Below are 25792 nucleotides of genomic sequence, written 5' to 3'. Positions count from 1 at the left end.
TCGAACCCCTTCCCCATCAGCCATGCCCCAGTTCCTGCCCCAGTGCCGTATCCTGCCCTTTCTCCTTCCAGGCCCATGGTTCTCCCTTGTCTGTCTGGCCCTGGTGACCCTTCACCTGTTGTTCTGTGTGTCAGTTGTGTCCTGCGTTCCCTATCTTGATTCTTGCCCTTGCTCGGTTCCCGATAGTGCGGTGCCCCTGTCTGAGTGTCATGTTTGCGCTGGTGTGTACTCAGTGCGTCTCTATGGTGTTCCGTTGTGTTTTCGTCCCGGTCCTAGTGCTCCCTTACCCTGCTGTGGTCCGTTTCCCTACTCCTGTGTGGTCTTGCTTTCCATACCGTTCCTTGTCCCTCTCGTTCCCTCTCGTTCCCTCTTAAAAGTATGTTTTGTTTTTTATCCATCATTTCATTCATTGTTTATATGTCAAATGATAGTCAACAGGAGAATTTTTCAAACTAAACATTTCTGCCCTTACAAAAGTCCACATCACAATTCATTATATGAATATATATGAAATGAAAAACTGATACACTCTAGTGAACTCATGATTTGGTAAAAATTCCTTTATTGATAAGTCTTAAAAGTCTCCTGTTTTACAATTGATCCTTTGTATTCAGATGCTGGCTGTTTCCCTTTCTTTTGTTCAGCGTTAATCCAGAGGAAAACATCACTCCATCATATCTGACTTGCCCCACGTTCAAACATTTTTCTTCGATAGGCTTCCGCTACTTTAATTCCACCTTCTCAGATTTTACCTACAGCTGTTAAAAAAGTAAATAACAGAGTGAAATATAAAGATGAGAACTCCACCTTTTGGGAGGGGCTGTTGTGGGGTACAGAGTAGAAAGGGCATGGTGTGACATAGGGCTCAGCAAAGCAGTCGGCTTAGGGCCAGTGAGGTCAGCAGGGCCGGCCAGGCGGAGCGGAAGGCTGGGGTGCTGCTCCCAGAGGACCGGCAGTGCTCGGGGTTCTCTCCGATGCAGGCAGCGTAGGCCATGGCATGAGGAATGTAGTTCTGCTCCTGGACACCGTGAAGCAGGTGGGCCATTGGACCCTTGGAGAAAATAGCCACGTCTTCCCCACCGTGGGTCTCCATGTTCAGAGGTACGGCCGCTTGTGCCTGGTAGTTGTTCTCAGCTGCAGGAGGAGAGAAGTTTGGTGGCAAAACCTTATACTGTAGTTTCCTAAACATGTACCATGGTTAAGAAGACTTACCCCTGCAGAAAAAAACTGTTAAAAACCAGCTTATGCTGGTGGCTGGTTTTATCTTGGTCTTAGATGGTCATGTTCCAGCTCATGCTGCTCTTAGATGGTTTAACTAGGTGGGTCACTGGTTGGTCATGCTGGTGTGGCCAGTCTACCAAGCTGGTCATGCTGGTATGAGCAGCTAAACCAGCAAGAATGACCATTATATAACCAGCTAAATCATCCCATCATCATGCAAAAACATACCCTAGATGCCTTAAGCTGGACAACTATCATATATTGGTCAACCAAATTAATAAGCTTTAACTGGTCAAGCTGGTTTTTTCAGCAGGGACATATAAACACATCCTAGCCTGTAACACTAAACACAACGATGCTGCAATATTATGCTTGAAATATTATGTATGCCTGTGGTCTCAGTGAAAATCCATGTTTGTTGGTGATAAGAGCTGCTCTGGATATATGTTATCATAGCCTTTCTGGAGTATTCCTTAGACGACGGCTGTTGGCACCACGCAACTCTAAGTCAATCAGACACTTGGAAAAACAACAATGGCGACATTAGCTACTTACTGTAGTTGACGGTGGTGATGTTCTCACGCGTGCCATCAATGACTTTGTACCCTGGACCATTCGCATACAGGATGGAGGTGTAGGGTTTGTGGTCCATATCACTCACCTTGGGTGCAAGACCTATTTTTTTGGGGGGGAGGGGGATATTATTTTAGGAGCCTTTCTTGACTAGTCATTACCAGTTACGTGTTTTTGATTGTCCTGGTGACACACCGAAGATGGAGTTCCCCCGCAGGGTGTAGCCCCCGAAACTGAAGACGTGGGAGTGGTCTGCCGTCACCACGGTGAGGGTGTCATCCTCGCTGGTCAAGCTGCCCGCCTGCCCGATGGCGTGGTCCATCTCCACCGCCTCGTGCAGAGCCTGCTTGGCTCTGCCCTCATGATGCCCGTAATCGATGCGTCCCCCTGTGCAAATGGATGTGGTCATTCTCTGGTCACATTGCTTCACTTCAGGTGGCTCATTTTTGCTGCCATTTGCTCTATAAGAGACACTGGGGCTGTACACTGAAACGTTGGCCAATGGTGTTTGAAGTTTCATGCTTATATATGCGTGGCCTGGTGGTCAGTCTTCACTGATTTCACATTACATTAGTAAGAGCAGAGTGTGAAGGTTGAATTAGCAGAGCAACAGCACAGCTGTACATAAAATATTGCAATCCACACAACGTATGTGAGACATATCATAGTTCAAAAGAGGACAAATTGTTGGTGCGAGTCTTGCTGGTGCATCTGTCACCATGACAGCAAGGGCTCTATTATGATGATCTAACGCAAAGCGTAAAGCGCAAAACGGAACTAACAGTTATGGGCATGTCCAGAGGCGTGTTTTGGCCATAACATGCAATGAACCAATCAGAATGCCGCATCACCTCAGGCAGCGGCGCATGATCTACTGCGGATTGCTATTTTAACAGCGTGTTCGCCCGGCAAACCGATTTCTTTTCGTCCAAGGAAACAGACGGCGAATGCGTACTTGTGTATCCCATGGCAGGGTGGGGGGAGAAAGGTTAACTGTTTCCGAAAGGGGGCACAACAGAGAAAGTTTGAGGACCACTGGCCTAAGCCTTTTGGGGTGAAGCAGACGTGGGATGAGGCAGCAGCGAGTGTGTCCTGGTTTTCTGGCATCACCAGATCATCCTCACAGTGCCAAAACTGCCATAATGATGACAGAAGATGGGGAAGCAGCTGGGAACGGGGACCTAATTATGCTTGTGTGTATTTTTATTTTAATTGTGGGTCTGCAGTTTGCAAAATATAAATATATATTTGTTCAAATAAAACACAACCTACAGTTTTTAAGGAGCTTAAAAATGTCCAAATAAAAGGCAATAGGGCTGTTTTTTTCTACTCTCACAATTTAGATTCCAGATGTATTTAAAATGTATATAAATGAAATTAAAATACAGTCAAACCTCGGATTGCAAGTAACTTGGTTTGCGAGTGTTTTGTAAGACGAGCAAAATTCTTAAATTTTAACTTGATAAACAAGCAAGGTCTTGCAATACAAGTATTATGTATACGCTTTGCCTAGTGTCACGTGATCACAACTGAGCCAATGGTTCTTCTCTCTCTCACTGCGGGATTGTGGGTAATCATCTCCCATGCTCGGTCTCAGTCATTGGATTACGAGCACGATTCCGGAATGAATTATGCTCGCAATCCGAGGTTTTACTGTACCACTTTACTATTAGGGCACTTTTACCACATATCTGTGTCAATAACGAGTGTCATGCACCCACATATTTCTAAAACATGCAGATTAAATACCATTTAACCATGCGCCACTGATTTTAGACGTGTATTTTTTGTTGGTGAAAAGCGCAATGACATTGCGCTGCCTTAAAATAGCCACGCTCCGACAATGCCTCATTTAAAAAAGAAATGTATGCAGTGTCTCTGTACTTCTGAGCTTTCCTGTTGAACTGCAGTTACAATAGTCAACACACAACTGCTATCTGTGCGACAATGTACTTGAAAGCAGGTTTGGGTCATGGATCACGTTCCAGTCATGCCCACCAGTGACAATGGCCTTAAAGCAGATAAAGCACTCAGTGCCAACCCTGAAATTATTCATCTGTTCTACCACCAATGAGACACCATCATAACAACAAGACTGGTCACTAGACAAGATGTCATGCTGTGATTAAGTACATTTAAGGACACCTGTAATTACGTGTTTTGGTCCTCAGAAGAATAGTCACGTCTGTGGGCCCTTGAGCAAGGCCCTTAACCCTCAGCTCTGTGTGTGACACCAGAGGTGGCTGCCCATCACTGCCAAGCTTGCTCTCACATGTGTTTGTGTCATGGAGAGGTAGGCAAAAAGATGAATTTGAAGTATCATCGTTTCATTTACACAGAAGACAAAATGTCTGCAGGAGGGACCAGACCTGGACAGTCACTGGAAAGAACACAGTGGCAAACCTCCAAAATTATTGTTTGAAAAAGACACACGCATATAAAACATGACTGTGAAAAATCCTGTTCCATATGATGGCTAAAACTGATGACTGGAGGGTGGAACAGGGAATCTTTATTGGTACCTCCAGGACAGGCAGGTAGAACAAAGGGATTCTCGAGCCGAAACATAAACCTGGGACCATTCCGCCCCATCTGTATAAAATTTAGAAAACTCCGTATGACCCCTGTCTAGAACTGGAGATAATCTCTCACCTTCCACCAGGAGGTAGAAACCTTTGGGATTATTTTTCAGGATTCGAATGGCCACATTCACCATTTCAGTCAGAGAGGGATCCGATGTCCTATTCCGGTCCAAGTCATATGGCAGATCTCCTGGCTCGAAGAGGCCTGTGGGGACAAGAAGCGCAATGTGGCGTCTGCCAGGAAGCAGGCATGCCGAGGAGACAGAAACCGCACACGGCTCGGTGATACACTTACCCAGTAAGTAGTCCATATTGGCTGGATTTAGTGATAACAGATCATTCCGGTTCCACACATAAGCACGCCTCTGAGAAAAACAGAACAATCGGCATCCTGCATCATTGTCATGCAAACATTGTAAGTCTGTTCCCAGGGCATTTCAGTCATTGTTCAGAGTGATAATGTTTGGTGTGCAAGGAAATCTTACAGACAAAAAGCTCGTGGGTGGAGACTGGGGGGGGGGGGGGGGGTATGGGGCTCAGGCGGCAGCATTGCGTATGTTCCATGTTAGCATCATCAAACTCAACGTCAAACTCGCCTATGAAAATGCTCAGTGAAAGGCAACATCTTTTGCCTTGCTGGATTGAAACTAAGATCGAGAATTGGCCCATATTGGGAAATAACACATAAGGAAGAATATGTACTTTAATGATGACCAAAATAGAAATACTTCTCATCCAACCAAATCAAAATAAGACAAGTCATCTTCAATGACATTTGTTCAGCTTGAAGCACAAAGCTAAGCTGACACATCTGTTTGGCAATCTGCCTTTTTCTGGTGACTGATCACCTGTTGCATGCTAGCAGGCAATTAAACCCAGTTGGGCTATTGGACTAACAAGCTCGCTTAAGATTAAGAAGGTTGGCTGTGAGTATTTGGAAGACATGATAGAATTTGTGGTTTAGGGTTTGATTGGAGACTTATTCTGTATTTTGTGTAAAACTATTGTCCAGTCGCACATTTATGACACAATCCCACCCCACAATTACAGTAATTATGTCCCATCTTAGTTGGATTCATCCTTCCCCTACTCCATATTTACTATTGTGCAACACTGATCAAAATTGGAGCAGGATCAGTCGAGCGAATGGCTATTTTAAGCCTCTAACCATTAAGCCTGGCAACAAAAGACAAACCAAAACAACAGGTATGGTACAAATCCACCATCTACACTTCTGACCGTGACTTCAAAGTACAAACTGTCCTTTGTACCCTCTCCAGACTTCGTTAATCTTTCATGAAGGTCTTTAGCCACTTGCACCTCTGAGTGGCTTGCATGCAAAGCCCGGAGACAGTAACTCAGCATGCCTCCTCCTCCTCTTCAAATGTTCCCAACACCTCGAACTCAATCAAACTCTTTCAGAAGAGTTTTTATGAGTGCGACCTTTGTTTTTTGAATGGAAGCCGGTAAGGAGCCGCCAAGGTCTGGTGATACCAAGACCATCCCTCCTTTCTGCTACAATGGACACCACTCCTCGCCCCCGCCCTGCCCCAAAAGCAACATTATGTCCCCAATCCAGTGGACCACTTCATGGGGGGGTGGAGTCATGGGAATAAGACCATGGGAACGTATAGACTGCAGATGTTGAATGTGCCCCCCCGTGGCTGCCTGAGTGCCCAGCTGTGAGATGTTCTTTAAGGCAGAAATTCCAGGTCTTCTGGACCAGAGGGTGCCATGGTTTTCATGCCTTCTGAGCTGTTGATAAGTCCCAATTAACTCTTCTCTGAGTGAATTTGCATAATCTACCTTAAACCAAACGTATTAGTTGAGGAGTTTGATCTTCGTGCTTTTCAGTACAAAATTATGCCCACTGGGGAGTTTATGAAAATGCATTAAAAAATAACATTTATTGTTCACAAAGGGTGTCATTAAGTCTACTTTTTTATGTTTATTTTTCTTTATACAAAGACATTTATTCTTCCTCATCCATTTAATTAAAATTTAAATAAACATGAAAATTTTGTTTGGCCTTTCACCCAACAGCCCACCTAAGGCTATTCGAATGATCAGCAGAGACGGCCTACCAGCATGGTCTCCAGTGTACTTTTTCACTTCAAAGCATGCTGCAAAATCTTCTCTTCCCTTCAGTAATTACGTACTTATTGTTTATGACTGGGTCCATTCTGCCGCACGGGTATCACGCTGTGGCAATCTGTGTGCCTGCTAGCTACCTTCCACAAATGGCACTTAATGCTCTGCTAAAGCACAGGTAATTTCTCCCAGGAAAACCATCCTCAGAACAACACTTCAGAACAATGCTACTACGGCTGCTGTCAGCAGGTCTACACTGAAGTAATCAAACGGAGTTTCAATAACTTACTTGTAGCTGCCACGATTTTTCTTGGTAGGTATTTGAGTGATTGCAGAACAAGGCAATCTGTACATTTCTTCATGTCAGAAAGTAAGTTTCCACTCATTCAGTGGGTATTCAACTAAAACCAATATTTCTTTCAGTGCCTTTTCATTCTTCCAAAATTGTTATAATGGGTTCTTCGTGCAACGATCATTCACCAGATGCTGTTTAGCTCTTTTCATTTTCCAGTTATCTAACAACTTAGGTTTGTATTCTCATGCTTTATTTTGAAGCTACATACTGAAATTCACATTCTCTAGATATTTTCTATTGACAATTTGTTTTTGCTCAATGGTTCTACAGAAATAAATAGTAAATGGACTGCATTTATATAGCGCTTTTCTACTCCTACTCCTACAAGTACTCAAAGCGCAATATCCTTGCAAGTTCAATGCGTAGGCTACCTACTGCCCTCCAGACAAGCAAACTTCATTAGAAATGTCTGAATTGAGAGGGTGCAACCTTCTAAACGTGGTATACTTAGGCTTTGTGGGCTTCGTCCTTCGAAGATCCACACAGTGAATCTTGGGATATGATGGGCTGCAAAGGATCCAATAGCAGGACCCTTTGCGACTTGCCAGAAGAAGGACGCATTCCTGGACTGCATTTGAAGGAGCCTTCAAAATGGGACAGCCTTGTCATGTCACTGTGACACATTCAGTCTTTGAAAGGAGCCCTAGAAAGATGCAGCCCCTAAATTCAGACACAGCCATCGTCTCATTTGAAAATCTGCTGCTCAGTGTCATGCGACCCATGAAGGAGGGTAGATGTGAACTGCTCAGGAGGCGCGTGGAAGAATGACAGAGATGAAGGGTGGGTGGAAGAATGACACAGATGAAGGGTGGGTGGAAGAATGACAGAGATGAAGGGTGGAATGGAAGAATAACAGAGATGAAGGATGGAATGGAAGAATGACAGAGATGAAGGGTGGGTGGAAGAATGACAGAGATGAAGGGTGGGTGGAAGAATGACACAGATGAAGGGTGGGTGGAAGAATGACAGAGATGAAGGGTGGAATGGAAGAATAACAGAGATGAAGGATGGAATGGAAGAATGACACAGATGAAGGGTGGAATGGAAGAATGACACAGATGAAGGGTGGAATGAAGAATGACACAGATGAAGGGTGGAATGGAAGAATGACGCAGATGAAGGATGGAATGGAAGAATAACAGTGATGAAGGATGGAATGGAAGAATGACACAGATGAAGGGTGGAACGGAAGAATGACACAGATGAAGGATGGAATGGAAGAATAACAGTGATGAAGGATGGAATGGAAGAATGACACAGATGAAGGGTGGAACGGAAGAATGACACAGATGAAGGGTGGAATGGAAAGAGTGCCAGAAGGATACCTTGTTACTCCTCCTCTGCCGCCAGTCCTCCACCAGGTTCCGACCGTCCTTGCGGACCCCCCGGTCTTTTGGCACGTTAGGGTACTCCACATCCGTGGTGTTTTGTGGGTACATGTACTTTCGGCCACCGCCCATAATCACCTGGATTCATAGTTAGTCAAGGAAGTCACAGCAAACACTGGTCAAATGTGGTCTTCCGCCAAAGACGGGAAACTAGCTTCTTATTGGCTAATAAGATTGAAAGAATCCTGAAAATCCCTCAAAAACTCCTGAGATGTTTAACTAAACAAAAACTGTTTAATACCACTCAGTGATGTTCAGTTCATGGCTTAAATATCCAAACCTTATATTTAGGTTGGTTGTTTGTGGAATCCAACCCTAAAACTTCCTGAACCCTGGTTGGTACCTAGTTTTTCATACCCATATGAAAGATTAATATTTATTTAGACACTAGGCCTAGATTAGGGTGACCAGATAATCCATGTCAGGGAGGACACTCTCAGCTAGGACAGGATTTGTAAACTACCATTTCAATCAAAAGGACCTGGACTTCACTGCACTGAGATCTTGTTTTGTGTTGATTGGTCATATCAACCTATAATCATGCACGTGTCACTAATATTAATGTGAAACAGCTGGATGAGTTGTTCAATCAAGGAAATAAGCCAGTCAAAGCACAAGAAGATATGAACTATTTGGCCAAGCAGAGGAGCATTTCAGTAGTTTATAAAACCTGAAGAAGCTCATACAGTGTCCTGACATGGATTATCAGGTTTGTCTCATTGCACTGAAGCTGCTTTGACTGAAACTTAATACCAATGGTGTGGCAATGAAGTAACCGATACAACTGGCTACAACTCATTGACATCCACAGCTTCATGTGCTTACTCACGTCGATATCTGGGATGTTCTCAAACAGCTGCCTGGCGATGTCCTTGCAGCCGCCCTGTAAGGCCGCTTCCGGCATCTCCGCATCGGAGTACCAGTCACGGTCCACACAGTGGGCATACGCCGCGCTTGGCGTGGCGTGATTTACCCGTGTTGTGGTGACGATACCAACTGACTTGCCTGCGGGAAGAGAATGCCTGAGTTTATCAGCACCAGCTGCGTGACTTTCTGGAAAGTTCTTTGTTCTTTAAATAAAACAACCTGTGTGTTTTGTGGATGGGTCAGCTTGCAGCCTGCTGTTTTGTTTTTGTTTTTTTTTTGGGGGGGTGGCATGTAGAGCTCTGCCCTGTAAATATTACAAACACTGTGAGAACTTTCTTCTACATGGTAGGTTTTCCTTTCAGCCAAAGCAAATAATGAGCTTCAGTTTAATTTTCAGCCAGTTTGTTTTGTCAACATTATATGAAACTAACAATAATAGTAGATTATTTAGTCAAAGATATATATGACTGTTAACTCTTTATCACCCATGGAGACTTTCTCATATCGCAACCCTCACCAACGGAGACAATTCACAAGAAAGACAGGATCAGTCAACGGCAGGCCGACAAAGTGCCAGGGAACTAGACAGAGCATTACGTCTCACGGAAATGGTGCCAGAAATGGTGGAAGGAAGATCAGAGAGCAGCTTCAGTAGTGAAGTCCTCACATCGTAAGGACTATAACGTAAGGACCATCTCATGTGAATTTGTCAGAATATCAGCCGAGAATTTTCCAATAAACAATGTAATGTAATTGTAGGTACCCAAAAGACAATATTAAACCCTAGCTGACTAGTGCCATTGAAATACGTGAAATGGCTGCTTATGACACTGATGAAGAGTCCATATTCTGGATGGCGGTCAAAGCCTTTTTCTGCATATAAATGTAAACATCAGCCATTTGTAAACTGTAGCCAAAGTAAAATACCTACAGAGCTCAGGAAAACCATCCACCATAGGTGGCATCTCATGGCAGTAGGTGCATCTGGATATTTATGATCACGCCCTGTGTAATAAAGGAACTAGATTCAGCTGCACCCCTTGGTACAAGTCAAAGGAGGCAGAGAGTCACTGACAAGAAATCTGCTTGAGCTTCCTTCTCTCTCTCTGTCTCTCTCTCTCTGTCTGTCTCTCTCTCTACCACTCAGATCAGTGGACGGCCACCCAGGAGGGACGGCCACCCAGGAGGGACGGCCACCCAGGAGGGACGGCTACCTCCTATTTCTCTGGACATTCACTAAGGAGCTGACGCCAGCCTTCCTGCTAGTTTACCACCCTTGACACAAACACTGGCCCTTCTGGGGTTTTCTTTGCACCTCTGACTCCTGTGACTCTTTGTGTGCCACAGATATCTAGCAGATATTCGAAAGAAAGCTTACCTGTATTAGAAATAATGACTCTGACTATGAGGACTGGTTTTAAACACTACACTGTCAGAAAAAAAGTACCAATTTGTACCTTTGGGGTACAATTACTGGGGTTGTTCCCTCAAGGGTCTACCAATTGTACCTTAGCTGTAGGTAAATGTACCTTTTAAGGTACCGAAATGGACCACAGGGGTTACATTACACTCTACCAGGGCTGTACCCTTTTTTCTGACAGTGTAGGGTCCCAAAAATGGTCTTTGCCCATTCAGTTTGAATATCCCTGTTCCTGACTTGTAGTTTTTTGTGTAAAGTAAAGATTTTTACAACTTTAATGCTTTATACATTAACAAGTCCCTGCAGTTTGGCTACCGCAGAAAAGTCAATGATTTAAATGTCTGAAGATCTCTTTAATTTCCGTGGCAGTGTCAAATGCTAAGTGTGTACACAGTTTCCCGTGGAAGGTGGGACAGAGGATGAAGGGGTCACTGGTTTTCCGAAGACGCAGCCTGTGTCACGTTTTAGGCTGAATAAGTCCTACAGGTGTTAAAATCAGGAGTGTGAACTGAAAGAACTTCTCAGTGGATAAATCCCATAGAATGTGTTTATGAGTGTGTGTGTGTGTGTGTGTCTGAGGGTGTCCCCTGTAATACCCTGACCAGGGTACTCCCCAGCTCTGTGCCCTATGTCCCCTGTAATACCCTGACCAGGGTACTCCCCAGCTTTGTGCCCTATGTCCCCTGTAATACCCTGACCAGGGTACTCCCCAGCTTTGTGCCCTATGTCCCCTGTAATACCCTGACCAGGGTACTCCCCAGCTCTGTGCCCTATGTCCCCTGTAATACCCTGACCAGGGTACTCCCCAGCTTTGTGCCCTATGTCCCCTGTAATACCCTGACCAGGGTACTCCCCAGCTTTGTGCCCTATGTTCCCTGGGACAGGCTCCAGGCTCCCTAACCACGAGTGGCCTGTTGGGCTGATGGGTATGTGGGCTGGCAAAATTTATTGTAGGGACACCCCACCAAGACAGAAAAATTCCAGGGCCAGTTTTGAATTTCAACCTAGCCCTGATCCTACCTAGGACAAATTATTACGAGATGGATGAGTTGTATGGAACCCAGGCAGGTTTGTAAAAAGCTCATACAAGCATGGATACTCTACCTTCAATATTCAGGTAAGTTACCATGGAGACTTATTATTACTAATACACATATAGTATTAATAAGTATGAATTCTTCCGTCCTGTCTATACACTGTCACATACCTGCATCCTTGGCCCATTTGAGGATGGAAGTGACTTCATTCCCACTCGTAGTGTCGCACTGGCCTCGCACGGCTGCAGCACTCACTCCTACCGTGCCCTCGTTGGCCTTCACGCCGCAGAGGTAGGCCGTAGCCGTGCCGGCACTGTCAGGTACCTGAGCATCGGTGTTGTATGTCTGGGGAAGTGGGAACATTGCAAGATGTCAGCTGGAAAAGACAAGAGTCTCTCACATAGGGGAGAAAAGATGGAGAGGCAGATGAAGATCAGGCAGAACGCTGGTGGCCTTGGGACTCTGGGTGCTCAAACCAGCTTATAAATGATTAACGTGACTTGAGGCCACCAGCTGAAACAATGCTGTTAGTTAATAGACAACAATGGGCCCCAAAAGGCAGCTGGTTCAAGTCCAGGAAAGAGCCTTTCAGTTGAACCATGGAGACAGATGCTTAACCTGTATCATTCATCCTATTCTCTTGTTACTGCTAGTCCCATTCACCGCCATATAGGGTGGGGTGGGGGGGGGGGGGTCCCCCACATTGTGATAAAAAGCTGTTATTTTGTCATTGTGGAGACCATTTTTCAGGTCCCCACAAAGAACTGTAAATGCAATCAAAAAACTAAAAATGCCAAAAGTCTCGTATTTAGTTTGGTTACTCATGGTTAAGGTTAGGTCTGGGTAGGGGTTAAGGTCGTCATGTTGAGATTACAGTTTTCCCCATAGAAATGAATGGCAACACAAAGTTCCCACAAAGATATAATTACAAACTGTGTGTGTGTGTGTGTGTGTGTGTGTGTGTGTGTGCGTGTGCGTGTGTCTGCGGTTATGTATATATTACATTGTGGGGACCAAATGACCGCACCATGCATGTGTTGCTGGCCCCGTCCTTGGGTGTTCCCTGCCTTTGTGTGTGTTTGAGTGGGGGCGAGAGAACACTAATCTGCTGTAATGCGTTAAAAGAAGCAGAGTGTGCTGGAGGGACGAGCCCCATTTCCTAAAGCCAAGGCCTCCCAAGCTCAGCCGTGTAGGAGCACCTTGGAAAGAGCCACATAGGGGAACTTGTCCATCTCGAGAAGACTCTCCTCCCCATGGCCTCCATTCATTTGGCCCTTCAGGATGCGGGCTGCTGTCACCGTGGCAACACCCATACCTGCCAAGCACAAGATACAAGATGTGGTAAGATTTGCCAACTAGTTTGACAGGTTGATGTGAATTTATATTCAGTTTTATGGGTCATTCACCCAGGGGCAATTCTACAGTTTGATCCTTATAAAGGGCTAGTTCCCTGTATAAATACAGGATGCGGTCCCCCCCACCCCCCCACATTTCATACCGTGAGCTGGGGGTACGAAATGTATATGAAAATCTGGGACAAATGATTAGAAAGACTAATTTTCTGAGGAGGAACAAAGCAGTGCAGAGTATGAGAGACCCTCCCATCATCTGCTGTTACAGCATGCAGGCATCTTCAGGTATTAGTATTACTATTAAGAAGCAAGTAAGTATCAAAATCTTATTTTTTAAAAAGCAGTAGATGAGACAGTAGTTCTATGGAAAAGGTTCTTCTGCATTTTCACACACAGATAACACTAAAACATCACTTCGAAACACCCAGGGTCACTACCAAACACATGGAGTGTCGACAGGTTACTGCTCTGTATGATCAAATTTGACCTGATTTTGGAAAAATAATTGATGTCAAAGAGGGTCACCTGCCTGATGCATTCCCCTATGCAGCATTTTTCTGTGGTTCTCGATAAAACGACGCATGGAAGGGGATGAGTAAAATAAATAACAGCTTGGTGCAGTTTAACAGCACAGGCTTACAGCTACTCAGTCCTGTCAGGGTCTTTCCATGTAGATTTACAAATATCCCTCCTTATATAACTACACTCAATCAATCATTTCCTGTTGTGGTTGTTCTGGGTTATGGAACTCTGCAGTAAGAAACTGTTTAGCTGCAACTACATATGGAAATATATCTCATCTGCTTTGCAGGACTTTGGGCAGGGATAATGCAAAGAGCTCTGAGAGAATATAATGTTGTAAAAATGCACTGTACTAATAAACTCTTGAATTGAATTGAATTGAATTGAATTGAATTGAATTGAGTTGAATTGAGATGAAATGAAATGCTGTCTTGCACCTGTGACCTTCGGGATAGGCTCCAGCGACCTTGAGTAGGATAAGTGCTTACAGAAATGGATTGATGAATGGATGAATGGGTGGGTGGATGGTTTGAAATTAACACTTGGAGTGATCCAACTGGCTCACTCACCATCGCCAAGGAAGAGAATGAGGTTCTTGGCAATGTTTTTGTTGAGCTCCTGCCGCTTCAGAGCTTGGGCCAGTGTGCGCTGTGCCCAGTCCTTCCAAAATGATGGGTCCTTCTCCTCTTCTGTTTGCGGGGCAGAAATGTGTTTGATGTTTAGCAAACACAGGGAGAACATGCAAGCCCCACATTCAAGACAGGCCACAACCCCCCAGCTCTGGAGGCAGGGAGTTAGAGTGATATCCACTGATCCCACTCTAGGGGGGGGGGGGGTGCTGATGTATATCGCAACATTGCAATGGGCAATTCTTATTTTAAAATAACTGAGATTTTATCATTTAAAATAACACTAACACTGTTTCGGATACAATTTCACAACTAAACATTTTAAATTAAGGATTTAAGAAGATGATACATTTTACAATATTACAATAGTGAGTTATTCCCAAGAAGTGAGAAAGAGTGGGACAACATTTTAGTAATGAATTATTTAAAAGTTACTTGTTCCATAATTTAATCTCAAAAATAGGGGAAATACTACCTAAATCCTGATTGGACCAGCCTCCTCTGGTCCTAGTAACAGCAGAAAGCCCACAGATGGTGGGATTATCCTGCTTTGCGATCTCAATATGACCCACTTTCCCAGGGGTTCCCCTTGGATTAAACCAAGCAGTGACTGATTATGTGTTACACTGAAGTTGTGTCAATTCAGCCCTGGAAGTCTAGCTGCTGCAGGCTAGTCCTGCTTCAGAAGGTGAAGGACATGTGGCTTCAATGGCCGCAGTTCCTGATAGGCTTACCTGGAAAGAGAGGCTTTGCCTGCCCCCACCAGACCAGGCAGCACCAAAAGATGAGGGCTGTCACCTTCATGCTGTCTTTCCTCTCCACGTCCTGTCGAGTCCCGTGGTGCAGAGCTCTCCCAAGAGCGGAACTGAGCGACGTATGTTGAGGAGGTCTCCAGAAGCTCTTGAAGAGACTGGTTTAATCAGTGCACATCTGGTCACATGGGGTAGCGAAAGAAAATTGCATAACTGACAGTTGTTTTGGGTTTTTCTTTCAACAGCTTACATATACATCTGTGAAACAAATATTTAATCTTAACAGCATGTTTATTTATATATTATTTATTCAAAAATGCTTTGTTTTTTCATGCTTTTGAAATATAAGGCACAACAGCTGGTATAGTGGTTAAGGCACTTATTGTTCAAAGTGTAAAAATGATAAGGGCTGTGTGGTAGGTCTGTGCCTCAGCGTCAGTCATTATGAAAGGAGAAAGGATCCATCCATCCATCCATCCATTTTCTCTACCCACTTGTGCTAGGCAGAACCGCAGAGGTCCAGACCTCGATAAACAGCCAGAGTGACTGTGATGGGACTCAAAAGCAGAGCACAGAAGTACACAGAGGAAACAAAAGCATTGTAACCCTAAGGTTTGCTCCTCAGACCGCCATACTATTCTCTCCCATTCTGCCACCATACGATTCAAAAGTCCTTCCTTGCCAATTCCACTTGCGTAAATCAGTACCCAATTCTCAGTGAATTAGTAATGAAGATTAGCATTTAACTCCATTACAATCTGGGCTGTCTGCAGCCAGCGCTGGGAGATTCTAATCTAGGGGTGGAGGATGGAATTCTGGGAAACGACAGGACAAGTCATTGTAAAATATCTTGGGTGTCTCTGGACCAATCACCATTCCCAGTTCCAATCCATCAGTCAAGGTTGCTGTAAGGAGATTGAACACCACTACACTGCTGAGCGATTTAAAAGGCAAGACAAAAGCGATTATAGCTAATCCACTCAGCTGGGTGCAGTAAATGCGTCAACAGTTTATTTAGACCAGCATATGGTTACAAAGGTCTCCTGTGTGTGACGCTGAATCATCAATAGCCTCTCTGAAGAACACTAGCAGTCATAATTCACAATAAACATGTCTATAATGTATTACACCTTTTTAAAAATAGTTAGAGGATATTTACAATGCTTTATGAATGCATTATAATGAATGAATGTATTTCTAAATTACTAAAAACATGGCCTTAATTTTGCATTAAACACTAAGTTTCAGTCTAATACTGAGATCTACCCAGCCAATAAGCTGTTCCTATAAAATAAACATATACATGTTAAAATGTAATACCTGTTGTAAACATTTTAAAATGCCTGTTTATGTACACAAATTACACATTAAAATAAAAAAATTATGTTATTATGATGTAATAGGTTCCAGGGCCCCCAAGATCCTGAGCGAGACATGCAGTCAGAAGATTATTATCGAAGTGTATAAACACTTACTATTAGCTTAATAATTTAGTTCTAGCCTTGGCAGGTATCCATTATTTTTAAATAAACTAAAAAAAATTGCAAATCTGTAGAAATTGTAGAGTATGTGTTAGAGTGCGTGCTGTAGCGGGAGCTGCACTGCACGGCGTACCCTGTGAAGTCCGCGGCACTGGGCCCGTGTTCCCCGGTGGTACGGGAAGGCCCCCCTTTTTCAGAAGCGCATAGGAGTTCCCAGCGGCTTGACTTTGGGCGCCAGGCGGCATGTGGAGAAGCAGAGAAGCGCCAGGACGGCCAGGAAGAGGACGGAGGAAAAGACGGCGGTCAGAGCTACCCAGACGACCTCGGAGCTCATGAGGTCACAGCGGTGGAAACCTGGAGGACTGCTTCCGTTCCCAGATACCCTACATCCAGAAGACACCTTTCCTGCACTACTACAGGTACCACACACTTCCTCTCCCACTCTTCCTCTCTCCCTCTCTCTTTCTCTCCTCCCCTGTCTTGCTCAGCAGGATTGTGTGATGAAACGTGTCGGATTAAAGCTCCTAAAGCTCAGGTCCCTCCAGGTGTGCGTTCTCCCCACGCAGGTGAAATAGTATCTCCAAACTAGCGTGAGTCCTGACACCTCATCCGCCTGCCCCTCTGGGCTTGACAGTAGACTGGAAAAGTTGTTAATCACCAGCAGCACAGGGTATGATGGAGGCAGGGGGACACCCAGGATGAGAAGCCAATCCATTGCATTACAGTGGGACCCCCCCCCCAACTGCGGTTTCAGTTATCTGCAGTTTAACATGGTCTGAAAAAAAAAAAAGGAAAATTCCAGAAATAAATGGTTCATAAGTTTCAAAGCTGTGTGAGTCTGCCCTGCAATGGGCTGGAGCCCCATCCTGGATTGTTCCCTGCCTTGTGCCCGTAGCATCTGGGATCGACTCCAGGCCTTCGTGACCCTCAATAGGACAAGCGATTACAGAAAATGGATGGATGGATGGATGGATTGAAGTTTCAGACCGAGTGCCAATCAAGCTGTAACTCAGTGAAATCCGCCAGCCCAGTCACACCCAGTACGTGACTCTTCTCCCTTTGTCCCCATACCCACACTTTCCCAGCAGAACTGACCTCCAGGCTGCCTCTAGCGTTCCTGCTGATCACATTCGTTGCCATTTTATCGCAATACCTGTGCCTCCATCATCCCTTGATACATGATATTGTTTCATTGCTCTATCATCTCTTGAGAGGCTAAAACATCAGTATCCGCTACATATGGGATCCACTGATGGTTCATTATTATCTGCAGCTTCGGCCGTTTGGTGTAGGTTTTGGAAGGTACCATCCGCAAATATGGGGGGACTGCTGTATTATTATTATTATCATTATTATTATTTACACTTCTGCATCCCTACACTGGATAAGCAATGAGGTACAAATGTATCCAGTGAGTGCAGCTTAGAATGGACAAACTTGAATGCTATTCAGTTATAAAATGTTATTCTCGATTCCATTGCATATGGCAGGTTTAGAGATACACACACTGTAGAAGGAGGCTGTCAGGGTCGGTGCCCATCCAACCTTGTCATATGTCCCTTGTCCCCTTTTGGCCAGCAGGCATCGCTGGTCCTCCTGCTTTCCCCCTCTCCGTCTTTTAGTCCTTCAGCCCTGGTGTGTTTCCCTGCTCCATGGGCCGCGATGTAGCTCAATGGGTTGAGCATCTGGCTCAGAGTTTGTACCCCTCCAGTCACGAGTCATGTTGTGTAATTTATAACTGGTTTTTCCTTAGTGTCTGTTATTGTTTATCTTTGTGTTCCTTTTGTGTTTATTTTGTTCTGCCTGTACTTATTTTCCTGTTCTTTTCCTAGTGTCGTTAGCCTGTGTTAGGTAAGGCTTCCTAGTTCCTGTGCTTGTTAATTGTAATTTTTTCTACCTGTTCCTTGTTGTCCCATGCCTGTACTGATTGGTTGATTTTGTTATGGTCTACACCTACCCCTTGTTATCCCTTGTTATCTGTATTGGTTTACTTTATGGTTACTTTTAGTTAATTCTTGTTTTTCCCTGTTTTGTTATTCACCCCTTGTGGTCCCTTTATTTTATGTTTTCCCCTTTGAGTTCTGTTCTGTTTACAAATAAACCCCTTTTGTTGGAGCCAATCCAGGGATCATACTTCCCTTTGCCATGCCCCACCATAACAGAGGGTAAGAAATCCAGTGTCTGCCAGTTTTCATTCTATCCATTCATTTGGCTTAATCAACAACCATGACCTGTAAACAGGATGGATGAGTATTTAAGAGACATCTGTCTCTGTGGGTTCAAAGCCCATTCCTGGTGGATACTACAGGGCCTCTGAGGTTTAAGATTCAGCACCTATGGCTAGAAGGTCCTAGTACTGTGCTTGATAGAGTGATTTCACCGCTGGATTCTTAACCAGCAAATGCTCCAGGGACCCTGACTGACCCAACTCTCAGTATTGTTTGTTTCCATGTAAACAAGTGTCTGTCGAATATTTGTAAACCAGAGATCAATTAGCAGTGAATTGGATTTGATACAGCAATGCATTCTCCCCAAATATATGTGGAAAAAGTTTCTTTCTATCAGTAACAAAGTGAAAACCTAAAATACAGGTACAGTGACATCTAAACCCATTTGAAATATTATTGGTAAAGCGCATAAACAGAAAAATATTAGCTTCATTTTATCTTTTGATGTAAGAAAGCACATTTTATATTGTAGCTATATTACATCATATCAATTTTAACTAATTCATACTTCAGAACAGGTGAGAAATGTAATACCAGCATCTGGAAAGTTTTAGAATTGCAGCTGATTCTTCGCTGCTTCCTGAAGTACATTAATTGAAAGTGTCACGGGGCATCCTCCATTCAGGGACAACCGTCAGCGCGGCTGTCATTTGGCACTTACTAAAAAACACTCTCTTCTAATGAATACCACTGTGAACTGGAGAGATGTAGCTCACGGACATGAAACTGGTTTTGGGTGAATGATGGTATTCAAAAACCAGCACCTGTTTGTGTGGGTGTCTGTTAGCTATGTTCTGTTCCTATGTTAAATGGCTTTTGTTCCTCAGTTTGCCTTTACTGAGAGGGCCTCATCATCACTTCATCTTAAAGCCCTTTTGTTTGGTTGTTTGGTGGACATTCAGCAATGTGCCGTTTGGCCAGTCATACTCTATACAACTGATATTCTGCTGTAAATTGAGTGGCCGGTTTACCGTTATAACTGATAATGGACCAAACACTGAAATGTATGGCATTCAGTAATCCAGGATATGTCACATCTAAAGATAAATGGCCTATTTAAAGGGAAACGCGATATTTTCCTAAGCAATTTTAAGCTAAATTAATTTAACTCAATCAAATGTCATGTGACCTTACATGTGTCCTCTTTGGATCCAGCTCCACCAGTGTTCAAGTCAACCCAGTTAACTGCTGATTTCACGCTGTCTGGACCCTAGAGGACCAAGGAATTCTCCTCAGACCCTACTGTTAAAATATTCTCCACATTTTCCTCTTGCATTTGTTCTGTCTTCCCTTTCTCTTACAGGGACAAAGTAAGATAAGAGTTTCCCGGCAGTTTCCTGTGAACAAGCATACAGAAAAAGAGGCCACACTCTAACAAACCCCTTAAACGAGACGACTGTTACCAGGTCAGGTACGCAAGGCCGGCAGAGAGAAGCAGTCCCTTTGAAATGTGCTCAAAGGTGTCCTGTCATTTATTCAACAGAAGGCTGTCGAGAGCCAGACACTTAGGCATTTTGACATGTAGGCCTACTGAATTTCTGAACATAGTGTTGCTAGGATGCCAAGAGTGCTACTCTCATTAAAGGTTTGCTGTAAAGGGTATGGCTTTGCAGATACTGGCAGGAAAGAGGAAGACACATTACAAGAATTAATTTAAAGGTGACCAGCTTTATGCAATGTATTTCATGGTAATATGTTCATATACAGTCCGGCAATACCACCCCCTCACTTTTGTCTACCCAAAATTCCTTCTCTCACTACTCCTTTTCTGTGTGGTCCCCAGCCTGTCTTGCTGGATTGCTTTTTCTATAGGTACATCCCATCTTTTCAGTGCTGATACGATCCCGATACCTGAACAGAGGGTATCGGCCAAATATGAGTAGTTTTTAAACTAGTAAATACAAATGAAAAAAAAAATGTATGCCAAAAAAAGATTTGTTAGTTACGCTACTAGAAACCTCGTTTGTATATCTTGTTTTAAACTTTTTTTGAGGCATTTGCAGTTCAAATCCTTTCAAGAAAGGATATACAAGTGGCAAGTGCTTAAAATGCCGCACAGTTTTTCTCCCACCGGCAACCGCGTCATGTGCACATTGCTGTGATAGCAGCCCCTCGTATATGTTGTGATAGCAGCCCCTCGTATATGTTGTGATAGCAGCCCCTCGTATATGTTGTGATAGCAGCCCCTCGTATATATCATGAGCTGTAGCAAGTGCTCAAAACAGCCCAAGATAGCGACTCCAAAATCATGCATTGCATCTTTTGCATTACTTGTGTTGTCTCACACAATTGCGTGCACTTTGTTTAGTGGGATTTTACGCTAAATGCTAAACCTTGTTTTTACCTAGATTGCAAATCAAATCAAAAGTTGTTGTTTTCAGTGTAAAATACTTCCAGATTGCACACATTTTTTTTAGTTTTTAAGCTGAATTTGCTATTGTCACCTTATTATCTGATATCCTTACACTCTTCCTGCTGGAAAAGGTATGCACATGACGTCACAGCAAGCGGAAGTCACTGTGCTCGCACCCAAGTGAGAGGCAAAAAATCTGAGTGGCAGCGTTAACGTTCGGCATGAATGCCACTAGAGTACATCCAAAATGGGAAAGAGCTGTCGTGTGATTGATTGTATAAATCAATTTAACAAGAAAAAAGAGCTATCTTTTTACAGACTGGTGAAAACTAAATAAGTAAGTATCGGACGTCGCATATGGCAGATACCAAATCCGTCTGATTAGGTGTGGATCAGCGCCAATACTAATCTCGAATATCGGATAGGTGCACCTCTACGTTTTCCCCCACTGGGTATCTACAGTATGTGCCTGGTCTGTTTCCCTAAGGCATCCCATAATGATAATGAATGATATCATTTTAGTTTACAGTTAAATATAGTCTCTCAATAATTAAAAAAGACAGAAAATGAGAAGTGTCAGAGTACTATAACTGAATAAGTTCTCAGCATCAAACACAGTCATCCAAACTGCCTTAAATATAACAATACGCAGCTTAAGAAATTCTGCTGATTGTATAATTGTGTTTAATGTATAAAACAACACCCATAATTATTTAAATGTTTTGATGAAGTGTCTGGGAAAGCCATATACTTTTAATATTAAAAATCATATTTAATATTTTTTAAGAACAAAATGGTATAGTAAGCAGTACAATTTTATTGTTTAAAAATTATTTTTAAATTTTATTTATAATATTTTTATATTTAATATTTTTAAATTTTTATTTTTTTATTGTTTAAAAATGATTGACTAATGACAGTACAATGATATATTTTGATAAAACAGTAACAGGATTTGGAATCCAAAGGTGAACCATTTCCCCCCAATTTAAAAAGTCATTCTGTCCTCTGTGCTGCTGCTTATATCTCTGGAATCTCAAGGATCTTCTCCCTCCCTCCAGGCTGGACCCAAACAAATGTCCATTCATTCATTCAGTCATTCATTCCCATTAAGCCACACAAAGCTTTCTGTGTGCCCCCCCCCCCCCCCCCAAACACTTCCCAAACATAAAAGCAGTCTAATCTGGATAATGTCATGTTTTAGAGTCTTGTATGTTGAATAAGTAACAAAAGTCCATTGTCATTTGTTAGGAAGGTGACAGGTACTTAACATGAATTGGCCCAGTAAATTAAACAGTGTAATTTGTTAATTTTATAGAAATTTAATAGCAATTAATTGTAAACATTCATTACTATGAGTTCTCCCCCAATCCTTGATCTCTTTATACCGCCAACACCACAGAACAGCAGACAGTTTTGCATGGCAGCAAAACAGACTCACAAAACCTGAATTTGAATTTATTTACCCAAATTTTAATGTTAACCTGAACTTGAATTACATTACCTGGATATCAGAACCTGATTTTTAATTTTTACCTGATCTTGAACTAAATAAACACCCTAACTTGAATAAATTTACCTGAACTTGAATTAAAGACATTGAATTTATTTCATGAAGTTGAATTTACATTACTTTTTGATAATACTAATTCAAACTTGGATCTAGGTTGAGAAAATCGAGGTTGAGAAATTCAGGTTCCGAAAAACAGGAGAAGGGTCCAGCTGCAGACGCCTGTAGAGTGGAGCTCCACCAGAAATACGTGGCCTCAACTCTGTGTCACAGCGAATAAACCCTAACCTTAACCTTAACCCTAACCCTAACCCTAACCGGAGCTCCACTTTACGTCCTTAAAGATCACGTGTGTGGCACAGACATGTGAAAAGTGTTGGTGAAGATGAAACAACCAATGTAAGTAGAAACCATGAGCAAAACACTAAAACGCACAAATTTCAGGGACTGTCAACAACAGACTTTGCAAAGTTTAATCAAAGCAAAACAAAACGCTGAAGCACAAGCTCTGCTAATCAGCAAAACTAGGTGGACTGAAAATCCACCACTTTATAAACGCACTGCCATCTAGTGGCCAGGAGGAATCCTGACAGTCACTTAAAGATAAAGGAGTGGTCCTATTTTTCCTTACATATAATGACTCATTGTGGAGCTGCTTTTGCTGTGGTATTTCCAGGAGTATGTGTAATTTCCTCCATGCATCATGTCTGTATAATGTTAAATGATTGATATGGTTCTCCCGTTTCCAAACTATGGCTCTCTAGGGACTTCATAATAAGCAGCAGCAACTGTACAATTACAGGATTAACTATGCACACACACGGACACAAGCATTTATACATCCACTAAAAAAAGATCATAAATTACAAAATTTCAATAAATTCTGGTGTTATTTATTTATTCATTATTGATTTCTTGTTTTACAGTGCAAGTCACTGACATTCATTTCAAACGTTCGGTCAGCATACCTGGGTATAGCTTTGTAGCATTTCTTACAAATCATACAAACGTATGAACAGCATTTAATTTTTCAAGTGTAGGCTGTAGTTCATACCATAGTTATTTGCCTCAGTACCTGAACTGAACATTAGCATAATCACTATTTTGTGTCATTTTGAATTAGCCTTAAATCTGAACATTTGTACTTAACTGTGACCTTACAAAACAATGATTAGATGTATATTTTTCCCTAAAGGATATGAGTTATGTTACTTAATCTCAGTTCCCTCGCCATACCTCCTTATTTCATGTTTTATTTGCAGTGCATAGAATTTAGAATTAGGTGATCAGTGGTCATTGTTAACACACCACAGCACACAGTGTGCAACAATGAAATGTGTCCTCTGCATTTAACCCATATGTGACAATGTGACATAGCATGGGGCAGCTAATTCAGCTCCTGGGGAGCAGTGCCTGGGGGCGGTACCTTGCTCAGGGTACCTCAGTGGTGCCTTGCTGGTCGGGGATTCGAACCTGCAATCTTTCAATTACAAGTGTGATTCCTTAACCATCAAGCCACCACTACCTACTGATGTAATAAAACACATAGAGTGGCTATAATAATAATAATAATAATAATAATAATAATAATAATAATTATTATTATTATTATTATTATTATTCTTATTTAAAATCATTATAAAAATATTATCATCATCATCACTGACATCCTATGTTGGAATGCATCCTGTCCAGCATGTAAAGTATAGTAATATCCTCTTAGCGAAAGAGATCGGTAAGTACTTCTGGATAAAATGAAAATGTTATTAATCAGAAACTGGACGACCAAACTGGCAAGCAGGGGTTTTACTGAACGACGATACTGAGGCTGAACCGCATCTGTACGCAGTTTTCTATGTAGTTTCCAGCTGACAAATTTACTTAATTTAATAGGATTAATATTCACCTCATATTAAACTTTCGACTGCACGACATGCAATATAACATCTCCATATTATTTCACAAGCAAGTGTTGCTTCATATCTAAGAAATTGTGAACGGATGTAGTAGTGAGTAAGAGTTTTCATTCATTTCATTCATAAAAAAAAAAAAACGAAAAAATGTATAGACCACCACTGCCAGTTCTCTAAAATAAGAACAAAAATTACTGTAACGGAAACCTACGTCACGTGCCCCCTGTTTTAGTGTTATTAAACAATAACGAGGCCACGAGCCCTATGCTCCTCTTCTGTAGAAGTGTGCTGAGGGAGCGAAAATTTGCCGGCTATATGCTAAAGTTAATGAATTTTCTATCTATGCATTAAACATGGACAAAAGAGGAAAACCTTACCGTGATGTCGCTTTTCTCTTGTTGCACCTTTTTTTTCAATAAGTCCCAAAAAATAAATTAAAAAAGCTCTGATAGACAAAGACACCCAGTTTTGGTATCATGCGGCCACTTTTTGGACAAGCCTTCATACATCGTCTAGCGTCCAGCTGGGAGGCACAGCCACCGGATTCTGATGAATGCCTGAAACGCTATTTATTGTAATAAGGCAGTTGTCCGCATCGCGGGCGACCCCTCGTGGTAGATTTTTGTTTTGGTTCCTAACATTAAAATGAGTATGGTGTCTCTAATTCCCCCTTGCTATGTAATTGTCCATATGTGTGTGAGTATTCTCACATAATTTGGTTAAGGGGTTTATTATTTTTTTACCTATACTAGCTAGCTGCACCCCAGTGCAGGAGTTCAATTTAACAGGCTGCGTCCATCAGGTGGGTCCTTCACAGCCCGGGAAAAAAAGGCGCATTTCTATGCTGCTTTTGAATGAGCCTTCGGAATGGAACAGCCTTGTTGTGCCGCCGCGACACATTCGGTGCTGGAATGCAGCGTACGAAGGCTGCAGCCGCTGAATTAGGACACAGACACTATCATCGTAAATTAATCTGAATTAATATCATTATAAATCTTAAAAGAAAAACATATCCCATGTTTGTACAGTTCCATCCAGAGCCAGTCGGAGCTAAAGTGTAGCCTTAACCCCCTGGGGTCTGAGGCTTCGTTTCCACTTTCGAGGTAGTCTGACATGCCTTGACATTTCAAAATATTTCACCTATCTAAAAAACATTTATCCCGAAGTGTTACATTTGCTTTTATTCAGCACAAACTCTTAGAATGTTATTATTCTATTTTTGCTAAAATCAACTTTAAACATATACTTTTCAAAAACCTATTTTCAGACATGCTGAGAAATTGTAAAAAATCACATTATAGACATTTCTAGGTAAGTCTTTTGAGCTCTGAAGCTTATAGACACAGGGGTTGGCTACACATAGGTGAAAGTGACATTCAGAAATTTTATATGGTTTGATTACTAAAGTGTTAGCACTTTAGAGTGACACTCTTTTTCTCAAAGTCAGTGGTCTTCACAATGAATATTGATGAGATAGGTGTCCTCACACCTGTAGTAGTTTGCATACTGTCAATGGCC

General features: G+C 42.6%; 1 protein-coding gene across 3 annotated transcripts; it reads right to left on the bottom strand.

Annotated features, from left to right (window-relative positions):
- Nucleotides 1-545: 545 nt before the first annotated feature.
- Nucleotides 546-24822, bottom strand: alpl (alkaline phosphatase, biomineralization associated). Of its 3 annotated transcripts, none has more exons than XM_023827567.2 (12): nt 24652-24822; nt 14772-14967; nt 13978-14097; nt 12734-12849; nt 11705-11879; nt 9040-9215; nt 8148-8288; nt 4672-4741; nt 4447-4581; nt 1990-2181; nt 1777-1896; nt 546-1134 (listed from the first exon to the last, which is right to left on the bottom strand). In XM_023827567.2, exons 2-12 carry the CDS (start codon nt 14839-14841, stop codon nt 866-868), a joined length of 1584 nt encoding a protein of 527 aa, XP_023683335.2. In that variant the 5' UTR covers nt 14842-14967; nt 24652-24822; the 3' UTR covers nt 546-865. The 3 variants fall into 3 exon arrangements, with proteins under 3 accessions (XP_023683335.2, XP_023683336.2, XP_023683337.2); XM_023827568.2 differs by having other exon boundaries at nt 14772-14947; XM_023827569.2 differs by having other exon boundaries at nt 14772-14937.
- Between the last annotated feature and the right edge of the window lie 970 nt (nt 24823-25792).

This window comes from Paramormyrops kingsleyae, chromosome 8 (genome assembly GCF_048594095.1).
Source record: "Paramormyrops kingsleyae isolate MSU_618 chromosome 8, PKINGS_0.4, whole genome shotgun sequence".
In the NCBI taxonomy this organism is placed as follows: Eukaryota; Metazoa; Chordata; class Actinopteri; order Osteoglossiformes; family Mormyridae; genus Paramormyrops; species Paramormyrops kingsleyae.
The sequence above is the reverse complement of the archived record's forward strand: the minus strand, read 5'-3'. Positions and strand labels throughout refer to the sequence as shown.